At 68.8% G+C, this 12,799-nt stretch overlaps 1 protein-coding gene across 1 annotated transcript; it reads left to right on the top strand.

Moving 5' to 3' along the window:
* The first annotated feature begins 893 nt into the window (after positions 1–893).
* ADAM8 (ADAM metallopeptidase domain 8) lies at positions 894–11,102 on the top strand. Its single transcript, XM_072740518.1, has 24 exons — positions 894–1,305; positions 2,104–2,207; positions 2,909–2,985; positions 3,148–3,226; positions 3,317–3,393; positions 3,705–3,885; positions 4,214–4,276; positions 4,375–4,443; positions 4,544–4,713; positions 5,042–5,123; positions 5,289–5,440; positions 5,521–5,698; positions 5,830–5,919; positions 6,036–6,225; positions 6,315–6,396; positions 6,762–6,924; positions 7,346–7,423; positions 7,999–8,083; positions 8,258–8,366; positions 8,772–8,931; positions 9,369–9,434; positions 9,650–9,700; positions 10,434–10,511; positions 10,733–11,102. Exons 1-24 carry the CDS (start codon positions 1,263–1,265, stop codon positions 10,781–10,783), a joined length of 2,478 nt encoding a protein of 825 aa, XP_072596619.1. The 5' UTR covers positions 894–1,262; the 3' UTR covers positions 10,784–11,102.
* Positions 11,103–12,799: the final 1,697 nt, after the last annotated feature.

Here is a 12,799-nt window from a genome sequence, read left to right as displayed (position 1 = left end):
ACAGGGCTTTGCCTTTTTCTTAAATAATTGCGACACACAAGGAAGGAAATGAGATCAAGATCGCTGGGAAGGAGGGGGCTCCCATACCTTGTTGGAAAGGGGAAGTGGTGCGTCAGCGCGGGGAGGGCCCATGCGTCCAGACCACCTCTAGCCTGTCACCCTTGCTCCGGCTGCTCAAAGTCTGCGAGCCCCTCCTGCCCTTTTTTTATGCCATTTGCTTTGGGGGAAATGCCGGTCTGCTAACCTCTGACCTCTGGCCAGCACACGCTCACACCTGATGTGCCACTCACACCTGATGTGCGGCTCACACCTGATGTGCGGCTCACACCTGATGTGCGGCTCACACCTGATGTGCCGTCACCCCAGGGCGCGTGTCCAGAGCACAGCTTGGGCACCTCGCACCGTGGAGATTCAGCTTTAGGAGGTGGGGGGGGGGGGCAGGTGACAGGGACCCACCAGAGAAGCAAGGGTGCGTGGCAGCTGCCTTCCCGCAGGGCAGGAAGAGGCTCAGGGTGCTGTGTGAGCAGCTTTCTGTTCCCCCGGAAGTGAGGGCGCATCCGCACCTGAACACCCCCTGCGACCACCCACAGCCCCACCCAAGCCCCTGGCGGCCACTGGACCAGCAGGCCTGAGGGCGACCCTGTGCCTCCTCACCTGCATGGGGCAGGGCGCAGGCTTGCAAGGAGGGGCCGGCTTGGTCTGTCCGCCAGCCCCCTCAGTTCATTCTATCCTCCCCCGCCCCATGCTGGACGCCAGGAGCCGATCAGGAGCCCCCAGGGGCCCAGGAGGGACGCAGGGAACCCCGAGAGCGAGCCCCACCCTGTGGGCCCCAAGCCCCGCCCCTCCCGGCGTCTGAGGGGCCGATGAGCTGATAAACTGCGGGCCAGGGGCTCGTCTCGGGGCGGGGCCCGACCTAGTCCCTAGCACACAGCCGCCTCCCGCCAGCACAGCGTCCCTGGAACCTGGATCCCGCACACAGCGCTCAGGTCCTGTGCCGGCCCCGGATCCCCGCCGTGTGCCTGGAGCGCACCCCTGTCCTGGCCCCGGATCCCCGCCGTGTGCCTGGAGCACACCCCCGTCCTGGCCCCGGATCCCTGCGCTCCCCCCGGTCCCGGCCCCGGATCCCCACCGTGAGCCCGGAGCACGCCCCCAGTCCCGGCCCCGGATCCCCACCGTGAGCCCGGAGCACGCCCCCCGTCCCGGCCCCGGATCTGCACGCTCCCCCCGGTCCCGGCCCCGGATCCCCACCCTGCGCCCGGGCCATGCGCCGCCTGGGGCTCCAGCTGCTCGCACTGTGTCTGCAAGGTGAGTGTGGGCGAGGGGCCGGCGTCCTGGGTGCGGGCAGGTCCCCTGGCCTCCGGCACCCAGCTCTGGGTCAGCAGCGGGTGGGGCGCGCAGTGGGGAGTGTCACCGGCAGGGCCCAAGGTGGCAGACGGAACTTCAAAGGGGAACTGGGGAGAAGCCGCCTGGGGCATTTCTCCAGTGCTAGTCGGGTGGCAACTCATCTCCCCCGGAGCCTTGGGGTGACTGCCCCCTCCACCCAGAGCCCCCAGCCTGGGGAGCAGTGGCCTGAAGCTGGGGGGCAGGCAGGAGAGGGAGGGAGAGGGGTGGTCTAGCCACGTGGGGACCCTCCTCGGTCCCACGGCCGCTGCTGCTGGGAGCTTTCTGGGCTGGCTTCCGTGGCTCCCAGCTCCAGGCTGGAGGGGGCCCATTCTCCCGGGGTGGGCGGTGATGGTGGGAGACGCTCCGGTTAACACCCTAAGACCAAGTAGAGTCTTGAGTCTCGCGGGGTGACTGTTGTGGAGGAAGCTCCAGCTCCGGTCCTCCCCCCACTCCCAGGCTTGTTTGTGGTGGGGTCCCCAGGAGCCCTGGATCCGGGCAGGGGAACCACCTGCAGGCAGGCCCAGGGGCTCCTCAGGTGGGTGCAGTTACGGGGTACGCTGGGACGGGCAGGATGGCCAGACCTACACCCGGGCCCCAGGAGGGTTGGCCTGAGGCCTGGGGGAGGAGCCGTCGCGGCAGCCCGCTGGGCCCCACCCGGGGCAGGGGAGCCAGGTCTCCCGGGACACCCAGGAGGCCCGCTGAGCCCCTTCTCTCCCGCAGTGGCCGCCCCCAGGCCCCCCCTGCCCCATGTGGAGCAGTACGAGGTGGTGTGGCCCCGACGTCTGCCAGCGCCCCGAGCCCGCCGAGCCCTGCCCTCCCACCTGGTAGGTCTCCCCAGGATGCTGGCCTGGGGGCTCTGTCCGCGGTCCTCGGAGCCTGTGGTGCCGCTAAGCTCCCAGCCCCAGCCAGCGGTGAGGCGCCTCTGCCCCTCTGCGGGGGCTCCCTCCACCCCCAGGCCTCCCCCTCCCTGCATCCTGCCTCACCCTGCCCTCGGGAGGGGGTGGGCCCAGTTTCACTCTCTGGCTGGATTAGTCAAATTCCTCCTGTAGGGCCGGAGGTGATGGCTCACCCTGCCTGTTGGTGGTGACACACCTCAGGCTGGGATTCCCCAAGCCAGGTGGCCTGGGGCATTCCTGAAACCCACGTGGGTGTGGGTGCGTGAGGGACAGCACCGTCCTGACCTCAGCGTCTGGGGAACACTTTCTACTGCCCTGGGCCCTCGCCCCATCCTGTCCTAAGAGGTCACAGCCCTGGGGTGCTCCATCAGGCGCCTGCCCCCATCTCTGCTACCTTGGATCAGGGCTGCCAGGGGGCGCCGTCTCCCTTTCCCCCTGCTCCCGGGGGAACGGGATCCTCGTGGTTACTTGTGTGCCCAGATGGGGAGACTGAGGCAGAGCTCCAGCCTGCCCGGCCCCAGCTTCCTAATACTAGCCCAATGCTGAACGCCCCCAGGGTCCCATGAGGGGCTTTCAGATCTCAGGGGGCAGGCCCCTCACGCTGGACCCCTCTCTGTGCCCTGGCTCAGGACCTGTACCCAGAGAGTGTGAGCTACGTCCTTGGGGCCCAAGAGCACACCTTCACCCTGCACTTGCGGAAGAACAGGTGAGTGGAGGGGTCGCAGCACCCCAGGCTGGTCCCACCCCTGCCCCCCAGCATCCTCACGTCCTAGTCATGTGGCTCCCTGGCCCTGCCTCTCCTCCATGCCCGCGGCAGCTTCTGGGGGGGAACAGGGGGGCCCAAGGCATCACAGTGGCTCTTTTCCAGGGACCTGGTGGGCTCGGGCTACACTGAGACCTACAGGGCTGCCAACGGCTCCCAGGTGGTGGAGCAGATACAAAGGCAGGTAAGAGCCCCAGGGCAGCCCTCCGGGGGCGGGCAGAGGGGGGCCCAGCTGCGCCCCCTCACACCCCCTCACACCCCCTCCCTCCCGCAGGATCACTGCTTCTACCAGGGCCACGTGGAGGGCCAGCAGGACTCCGCCGCCAGCCTCAGCACCTGTGCGGGCCTCAGGTGGGTGCCGCACACGGGGGGAGGCCTGGCGTCCCCACCACTCTAGAGAAGCTGGGGGGGGTCAGGAGGGAGGAGGGCCCGGCTGGGCGTGGCGACCTTCCTGCCGCGGGCGTCACCATCGCTGGCACCTGGCACCGGTCGCTGGTGTCACAGGTCCCAGGCTGCGGGCTCCCTGGGCCGGATGCCCCTCCCCCCCTGCCATGTGCAGCTCCCCCACCCTCCCAGCGTGGGGGGAGCCCCCAGAGGAGCCCCCTGCCCTTTGGGCGGGCGCACATGCTGACTCAGAGCCCCTGGCTCCCCTCTGCACTCAGGGGCTTCTTCCGGGCTGGCTCCACCGTGCACCTCATCGAGCCGCTGGAGGGGGGCGGTGAAGAGGGGCAGCACGCGCTGTACCGAGCGGAGCACCTGCTGAAGGCCGGGACCTGCGGGGTCAGCGACAGCAGCCTGGAGAAGGCCTTGGGGCCCCGGGTGTCGGCGGCCTTCCGGCCCCGGGTGAGGGCAGGCCCGGGCCCGCTTCCCCACCCCTGGGCACTGGGACCCCGCATCCCGACTGCCCCTGTGCCCGGCTCAGGGGGCTTCTACCTGCCATCCCCAGTCCCGCGGCCTGGGCGTCTCCGTGTGGTCCCTGTGGCCGATGGGCCTGGCTTCGCCGGCGGCTACAGAGGTCGCTCCGGAGCCCCTGCTGGAGCCTCTGTGTGGGCACCCCCAGTCCTGAGCAGGGTGCCCGCCACAGGACCCGGGCACAGGTCACTGTGTGAAAACCCGGCCTGGGCCAGGGGGACTGTGGCTGGGGCCGCTGACCAGTTTCTTGTGTCCCCAGAACAGGCCACTGGCCCGAGACACCCAATACGTGGAGCTGTATGTGGTGGTGGACAGCACAGAGGTAGGGGGGGCAAGTGGGGGGCAGGTGGGGGGGGCAGGCCGGGAGCGGGGCGGGCCGGTGGATGGGACACGGGCCCCTGAGGGTCCGCCGCCCTGCAGTTCCAGAAGCTGGGGAGCAGGGCCGCTGTGCGCAGCCGGGTGCTGGAGGTCGTGAACCACGTGGACAAGGTGGGAGCTGCTTCCCCCCGGGGGACAGGGGCGGGGGGGGGGGGTGCGGCAGGGGCTCTGCTGTCCCTGAGCCTGACCGCGCGCTCTCCTGCCCTCCCAGCTCTACCAGGAGCTCGATTTCCGGGTCTTCCTGGTGGGCCTGCAGATCTGGAACCATCGGGACGAGATTCATGTGAGCTCCAACCCCGACACCACCCTGGAGAACTTCCTCCGGTGGCGGGTGGAGAACCTGGTGGGGCGGCACCAGCACGACAACGCACAGCTCATCACGTACGTGGGCGGGGGGTGCCTGGGCGCAGAGCGGAGGGCGCCCCATCCCCGGCTTGGCAGTGGGCGGGGCGCCGGGCGGGGGCGGGGCATGGCCGGCAGTGGGCGGGGCGCTGCGGGGCGGGGCATGGTCGGCAGTGGGCGGGGCGGGGGCGGGGCATGGCCGGCAGTGGGCGGGGCGCTAGGCGAGGGGCGGGGCGCCGGACGGGGCGGGGCATGGTCGGCAGTGGGCGGGGCTGCTGGGTGCTCCGTGCCAGGCGCAGAACCCAGACCCTAAGCCAGGGAGGGAGGCAGTTTTCGGGGTGTCCACATTGGTGCACTGCTGTTTCAGGGGGGTCGACTTCACCGGGACCACCGTGGGACTGGCCAAGGTGTCGGCCATGTGCTCCCGGGAGTCGGGGGCTGTGAACCAGGTGCGGAGGGGGTCTGGGCGCGGAGGGTCTGGGCGAGGAGGGTCAGAGCACCTGCCTCCCCTGGAGGACGCGCTGATGCTTTAGGAGGTGTTGGGGGGCAGTGCCCAGCCCGGGGGGGGACGGGCGGCAGGCGGGACACATCAGGCCCCGCGGCCTCTCCCTTAGGACCACAGCCTAGGGAACCCCGTCGGCGTGGCGTCCACCATGGCCCACGAGATGGGCCACAACCTGGGCATGGACCACGACGACAACATTCAAGGCTGCTACTGCCCGGTGCCCCAGGAGGGCGGCGGCTGTGTCATGGCGGCCAGCATCGGGTGAGGCCGGGGGCTGTGCGCAGGGCGGGCTGCCTGGGCGCCCCCACCACCCCCTGACAGGCACCACCCTGCACCCCCAGCACCGAGTTCCCTAAGATGTTCAGCCACTGCAGCCGCACGGACCTGGAGGTTTTCATGGAGAAGCCGCGGACGGCCTGCCTGGCCAACGCCCCGGACCCCGACCGGCTGGTGGGCGACCCCGTGTGTGGGAACCGGTTTCTGGAGCGTGGGGAGCAGTGCGACTGCGGCCCGCCCCAGGTACAGGACGAGGGCGCCCGCCCCATCCGCGTGCTCTGACCCCGTAACCAGCCACGGGGGCTTCTGGAGGGCGGTCCCGGGTCAGCCCGGAGCCCACTCCCACCTCTGCGGGGCCCTGCCCCACTCCCCAGGCCTGTCAGAACCCCTGCTGCAACGCCACCACCTGCCGGCTGGCTGCGGGGGCCGAGTGTGCGCAGGGCGCCTGCTGCCGTGAGTGCAGGGTGAGTGCCGCGGCCCCGGCCAGGGGGTGGGGGGGCCGAGGACATGGCCCACAGCAGGGCAGGCATGGGTCTGTGGGGGCCTGCGTTCCCCACGTGAGCTTTGCTCCCCTGCGCAGGTGACCCCTGCCGGTGAGCTGTGCCGCCCCCCAAAGGATGCGTGTGACCTTGAGGAGTACTGTGACGGCCAGCAGCCAGCGTGCCCGGAGGACGCCTTCCAGGAGAACGGCACGCCCTGCCCAGGAGGCTACTGCTACAACGGGGTCTGCCCCTCGCTGGCCCAGAGGTGCCAGGACTTGTGGGGGACAGGTGAGGCCTGTGCGCTCTGGCCGTGGACCCGCAGGCCTGCAGGGGGCTGCGCGTCCCAAGCTGGGGGACTGACCTCCTGGCCCCCACAGGCTCCCGGGTTGCCACGGAGACATGCTATGCCTACAGCCTCTTTCCAGGCTGCCAGGGCAGTTACCTTTCTGGCTCCAGCAGGTAAGTGCTCATCCGTGGCTGGCTCCCCTGGGTCCAGGGCCACAGGCTGTTCCTGTGCATGGGGCTGCCCAAGAGGCTGCCCTGAATCGGGGGGAGCAGGGGCTCTCCAGGAGGTCCACCTGCCCCCAGGCCCCCCAGGCCTGAGCATCTGCCCTCGTGGGAGGGAGGGTTGCGTCCCTGGGGCTGGGCCTGGGGTAGGTCCAGGTCCAGGGGGGCAGGGATGCCCCTCAGCAGACCCTACGGCCTGTCCCAGGGCTCTGGGCCCCGTTTCGTGTAGCCCTCCGGGTCCTCCAAAGTGGGGGGTCCGCGTGCCCCGGGGCAGCAGCCCCAGCAGGGCTGGTGGCATGGCATGCTTCTCTCCACAGAGTCAACAAGTGTGGCGTTCTTTACTGTGAGGGAGGACAGAAGCCTCTGGAACGGAGTGCCTGCTCCCTCAGCTTCCCCACAGGCACCTGCCAGGCTCTCGTCCTGGAGGGAGGTGCTCAGTATGAGCTAGTGCCTGAGGGCACCCAGTGCGGCGAGGACCGGGTGAGGACAGGGCATCGGCTGGCTGTGACCCAGACGTGGGCCTGGACGTGTCCTATGAGGCGGTCAGGCTGCTGGACCTCCAGGTCCTAGACGCAGGTCCCTCGTGGGCGAGCCCCTGGTCCAAGGGCCGTGCACACAGATTCCTCTATGTTCCCAGTAGAGACTCAGCAGGGGCGGGGGTGGGGGGCTCCGGAAACCCCGCCCTTAGTTCCCGGGGCTTGAAGACCCTTCTGCCCTGCATTCCACGCCCCTGGGCATGGCGGAGGCCAGGCCTCTGGCCCCGGGCACGGCGTTGGGCTTGGCTGGCCAGCAGACGGAGCGGGGACCGGGCGACCCTGGAGGCGGTGGCCATGGTCGGCTTCAGCCGCCGGTGGAGGTGGGTCTGGAACGTCTGCCTAAGGAGCCCCCTGCTGCCCCCCAGATTTGCTGGAAAGGACTCTGCCAGCACCTGCAAGTTTACAGATCCAGGAACTGCTCCGCCCAGTGCAACAACCATGGGGTACGAGAGCCCGGGGACGTCCTGCCACCCGCCCCCGGGGCTGAGGAGACCTGTGGGCCGGGCTGGAGGCGAGCCCAGGCATGGCAGGGGCAGAGCCAGCGCCCTGGGGGCGTGCGAGAAGCCCAGCCGGGCCTGCTGGCTGGAACTGGGGGGACTGGGCGTCCCCGGTGAGCACGGAGGCCCAGGGCAGTGGTGCTGGTGGACACATGGGCACAGGCTGCGCAGGCTTGAAACGATCTAGAACATGGACTAGCACGATCAGCTCTTGATAACCGATAACTCGTGAGGTGATGCGGGGACAGTCGGCCCCGAGAGCTCGGAACGGCAGGGGCTGGGGTGTGCCCCGCGGGCCTTACGTGCTCGCCTTGCCGTCAGCACCTTTGACGTAGCCCTTGGTTATGGCAGCCCCACGGGGGAGCCGGGTCTGTGCTCCATCGGCGGGGCCACAGCAGAGCCCCTCTCTGGCCTGAGGCCTGGCCTGCTGGGCCCTGGGCGGTGCAGCGGATGGGGTGTGGAGGTCCAGGGGGTAGGGGTGCCCCTCAGCAGGCCGGGCCCTGACCCCCACTCACCCCCAGGTGTGCAACCACAAGGACGAGTGCCACTGCCACCCGGGCTGGGCGCCCCCCTACTGCACAGAGCTGCTGCCGCACAGGCACACAGGTGGGCCCGGCCGCCCTGGGGCCTTCATGCCTACACAGCCTGATGGGGTCCTCCCTCAGAGCACCGGGCAGGGTGGAGGACACCCGTGCCCCCAGGCCCCTCGGGGCACTAAGGATTTGGGTTTGCAGTCCCCGACTCGGGGCTCTCTGACACCTGGCCGCCCACACCCCACAGGGTCCAGGAACCTCCTGGTGGGCGTGCTGATGTTCGCGCTGCTGCTGGCTCTGGCGCTCCTGGTGGCCATGCTCCTCTACCGGAAGGGCTGGATCCCCACCTGTAGGAGGTGAGGCGGCTGGGCTGCGGGTTGCAAAATACCATCACGTGCAAGGAGCGCTTCCCGAGCTCACGGTTGGGAAATGCCCTGCTGCTGCGGGAGGATAAAGAGAGGCAGCCTCGGGGCCTCTGCCTCTCGCTAGGCGGGCGGGGCGCAGGTGACAAGCGCTGGTGACAGGCGGAGGTGGTGACCCAGACAGAGCTCCTCCGTCCACACCCGAGTCGGTGCCAGAACACCTGGGAAGATGGGGGCTCTGCAGGAGCGGCTCTCCACTGCGCATGCTGGGCTGCTGCCTCGGAGCTGCCTCGGGACCTTGCCCCATCTTGCTGGTTGAGGGACACACACGGGAGCCCCTGAGTCCCTGGCCTAGAGACCCAGGCCAGGACACACTGACCAGCTGTGCTTTCTCCCCAGGAGCGCAGCGCCTGCGACTGCCAAGGGGCTGTCCAACCCCCTGTTCCACGAGGGGCAAGGCGTGCCGGCCAAGGGTGGGGCTCCGGGCCCCATCATCCACCCCTGCCAGCCCGCCAGGCCCACGGCCTCTGCGGCGACCCCTAAGCAGCCACCCTTTGCTGTAAGCACAGCATCCCCGCTCCCTGGGCCATCCCTGGGCCATCCCTGGGCCATCCCTGGGCCATCCCTGGGCCATCCCGCCAGCAGCTTAGGGCTGCCCCAGGGAGGCAGAAGCAGGCTTTGGGGTGGACCGTCTGAGAACTCACAGGAGCCAGGGACAGGACGGGAGCTTGAACCTGGTCGGGAGGCTCTCGGCCTCTGCAGGGTCAGTCCGGAGGTGTTAAGGCCCAGACGCCCTCTGTTGCTGCCCAGCACCTCCACAAGGCTGAGGGAGGGGGTGTGGGGGTCGCACCTGGGCTGGGCCCTGCTGGGCAGTGGGGCGGGGCGGGGCGGTGCATTGCCCGCAGTTTATTCTCCCTGGGAGGGTGGGAGCCTTGCGTCCCGAGCTGGGGGCGCTGCTCCCTGTGAGACCCAGGCTCCCGCCTCTGCTCCCCGCAGCCTTCAGCCACCTTGTGCAACCCCGCCTTCACGGTTCCTGTGTACACCCGGCCGCCCCCACAGCAGGTGAGCCGCGGGGGTGCCCGGCAGCCAGGCCATCGGGGGTTCCCAGTGGGTCTGAGGTGGGGAGTGCAGGGGCTGGGGGCTGGATGTGTTGAGCCGGGGACCCCAGGGCAGCGGCTGCCCCATCGGCTGGGCTGGTCGATGGTGCTGTCCAGAGGACATCTGCTAAAGAAACCCTGGCGCCCAGGGGGCCTGACTGCTCTCCTCCCTCCCACCAGCCCAGGCCTGCTCCTCCTGCCGCGCCCCTTCCTGAGCTGAAGCCCAAGCAGGTGAGAAGCCTCGGCCACTTGGGAGATTCCCCCCACCCCTGCGCCTGGGCCCCTCTATGGCCGGGGGGGCCCTTCATGGCCGGACCCTGCTGTGTGTGCGGCTCCTCCGCCATGAAGTCCTCTGCTTCCCTTTGGACCTGATTTCTAGAGATGTTTTGAGAGATGCTCAGCAGATGACTCCTTCCTCTGTGACCTCCAGGCTCCGCCTGTGTCTGGAGGCCCTAAACTCATTTTAGACATACTGAAAAGCTGCAAAAATAGGGTTAGGAGGGACTTTGACAGGACAAATGGGGACCACGGGGCAGAAAGGGTCTGGCCAATGAGTGGTGGTGGTCAAGGCTACAAGGGAGCTGTGTGCACTGAGGGTCTTCCCTGGGGCAGGGGTGGGGTGGCCAGTGCCCCAGGGTGGGCCTTCCCTGGTTCCACCCCACCACCCCCAAAGCCTGAAATACAAACATGCAAAGTTCAGTAGTTAATTCTTGGCTCTTGAACTTCCAAAGACCCACATTCTGGCCATTTAAGAGCTTTTCTTGGGAAACACTGGGGGGTGGGCAGTGAGGTAGGTCGGGGGATAGGCCCCGGAATGGGGTTCGGTTCTGTCCCCGGCGCAGCCATGGGCTGGGGAGTGTGTTGGGGGCACCTTGTTGAGAAGCCTGCGGGGTGGCCAGGAGCAGAGCCTGCTCGGGACGCGGGGGCGTGAGACGGTGACTGAGTGTCCTGGTCTGTCCTCCAGGTTGTCAAGGCGACCTTACCACCCCCGGTGCCCCCCGTCAAGCCCGGGGCTGGAGCTGCCAAGCCTGGTGCCTCACAGGTAAGCCTCCCTCCCAGGGCGCTGGGTCTCCGGGGCTGACTGGGGCGGGAGCACCGCCCTGTGGGGGACACTCACTGTCCGCCAGCTTTAACATGGCCTCGCTGGGGACACGCTGGGGACACGGGTGACACCTGTTGCTGAGCCGTGACCCGCATTTCCAGAGGCTTTAGGCTCCTGGGAGCACATGCATGTTAGCATCACTGGCTCTCTCCTCCTCCCAGGGCGAGGGTCCTCCCAAGGTTGCTCTGAAGCCCCGGGTGCAGAGGAGGTGATGGGCCTGAGCCGGAGGTGATGGGCCTGAGCCGGAGCTGCTGGTCTGCTGAAGGGGCCTCGCCCGGCCTGGGCCCCCGCCCCGCCCCCGGCAGGTCAGCCCGGAGAAGTGCTAACGGAAGAGCCGGGGCGGGAGGGCCGCGTCTCTGCCGCACCCCTACCCGGCCCCTGCCAGGCCCCTGCTGCACCCCTACCCCGGGGCCGGCCCTCCCTCCTGGGGCACCTGCGGCCAGGCTGAAACTGCGTTGAGAAATATTTTCTGATTAAGTTATTGATCAAGTTCTAAGTAATGGGACATTGTTATTAAATCATGGAAGAGTGTGCTACTCCCTGAACTCGCTCCTCCCCGCCGGCTCGAGCAGGCCCCCCCCCCCCCCCCCAAGGCGGCGGCCCCGGGCCCGAGGGAACGGCTGGCGGTCCCGCCCCTTCCGGGCGCCGTCTCCCGGCAACGGCCCCAACAGCCCGGCCCGTCCCATGCTGGGCGCCGCCAGGCCGAGCGCGCAGTCCCCGCCGGCGCCCTCCGCGGCCTCCCGCTCACCGCCCGCAGCACCGCCCGGCCCGGGACCTCAGCGACGGCGGCGAGGGCGCTCGCTCCCGGCCGCAGGGGGCGCCCGGCGGTCAGACCCGGCGGCCCGGCTCGCGGCCTCCCTGCCGTGCTCAGCCCGGGCGCCCCCCGCAGCCGCTCCTCCCCCGGGGCACCCGGCCGCGCTGGTCTCCGGCCCCCTCTGCCCAGGGGTCGCGGGCACTGCCCCGGGTGGAAGGGGGGTGGATGCCAGGCTCGCGCCGCGCTGAGCTCGCACCCCTGCCGCTGCGGTGATGCTCGCGCCCGTTGACCTGCACAAGCAGGTCCCGCCTGCAACACAGACCCGGAGCGTCCTCGAGGCAGGGCGCCCCCTCCCTGGCCCGCTGGCCCTGCAGCCTCCGGGCTCCCTGCTCGCGGCCAGGGCGCCAGTCCAGCCCGAGCTGACCATGGCGCTCACCCGCCGGCCCAGCAGTCGTTCTGGGGCACGGAGGCAGGAGGCAGGGCAGTGAGCGGGCCCTTCCGCTGGGACAGGTCTAAGAGCCTAAGCAGCGGCCCTGGAGGCAAGGACGGGGACCCTGAGGAAGTGACAGCAGGATGACGTGCGCGGGACCCAGGACTGCATCGGGGCTGCAGTGGGGAGCAGGGTCAGGGCCCCTGCGTTCCTCAGGCTGCCCAGGGGGCTCTGGGGCCCGGGCCTGCGGGCGTCCGACCTCTGACCCTGCCGCGTTGGTCATGCTGGGATGTGGCTCCCTGCCAGCGACGGGAGGTGGGGTGAAGCCCTGGGCTGCAGACGGCAGCGCAGCCCCAGCCCTTGGCCCTTCCCGGGCCTGACCTGCCCGCCCCGGGGCTGTGCAGACTCTGTGCCGAACGTCCGCTGCCAGGCTGGGCCGGGCCGGGCTGTCTCCCGTCCCGTTTGTCCCCCCAGCTGAGGCTGTGACCAGAAACGCAGGCAGGTGTGTTGGCAGCAGGAGTGATGGGACGGTGCCCGCCCCTAGCTGGCCGCCCCTCACTGTGCACCCTTTAAAATCCTCGCAGGGCAAAAAATAAATAAATAAGAATAAATAAATAAATAAATAATAAATAAATAAGAATAAATAAATAAATAAATAAATAAATAAATAAATAATAAATAAATAAATAAATAAATAAATAAGATCCTCGCAGGGCCCGGGACCCCACGGTGCCAGTGCCGACAGGCCGTGGGCAGACCTCATCACCTCCGCGCTCGCCGGTAGTACCCAGGTGCCGGAGGGGCAGGGTCCGAGGGGTGAGGCCCATGGCTCTGGGGTTCACACCTGCAGCAGGCAGGTCCTCGCTCAGGGGACGGCAGGGGACTCCTGGCTGCGAGGCCACCAGGCTGCCGCTTCCCGAGGGAGCCCATGGCCCCGGCCACAGGCTGTGCAGGAGCCATCCAGAGCATGCAGACCCAGCCTGCGTGGTGCCTCTGGGCTCCATGCCTGCCCCCCACCCCCCGCGTGGCTGCCCCGCCAGGCTC

The sequence above is a fragment of the Vulpes vulpes genome, chromosome 15 (assembly GCF_048418805.1).
Source record: "Vulpes vulpes isolate BD-2025 chromosome 15, VulVul3, whole genome shotgun sequence".
In the NCBI taxonomy this organism is placed as follows: domain Eukaryota; kingdom Metazoa; phylum Chordata; class Mammalia; order Carnivora; family Canidae; genus Vulpes; species Vulpes vulpes.
This window is presented reverse-complemented; position numbering and strand designations above follow the sequence as displayed.

Bases quoted from the DNA above. Each gene is read 5' to 3' on its own strand.
- ADAM8 (XM_072740518.1), top strand. From the start codon at position 1,263: ATGCGCCGCCTGGGGCTCCAGCTGCTCGCACTGTGTCTGCAAG. The intron at 5,124-5,288 runs GTGCGGAGGGGG...CCTCTCCCTTAG, and splicing joins AGTCGGGGGCTGTGAACCAG to GACCACAGCCTAGGGAACCC. The intron at 7,424-7,998 runs GTACGAGAGCCC...ACTCACCCCCAG, and splicing joins CCCAGTGCAACAACCATGGG to GTGTGCAACCACAAGGACGA.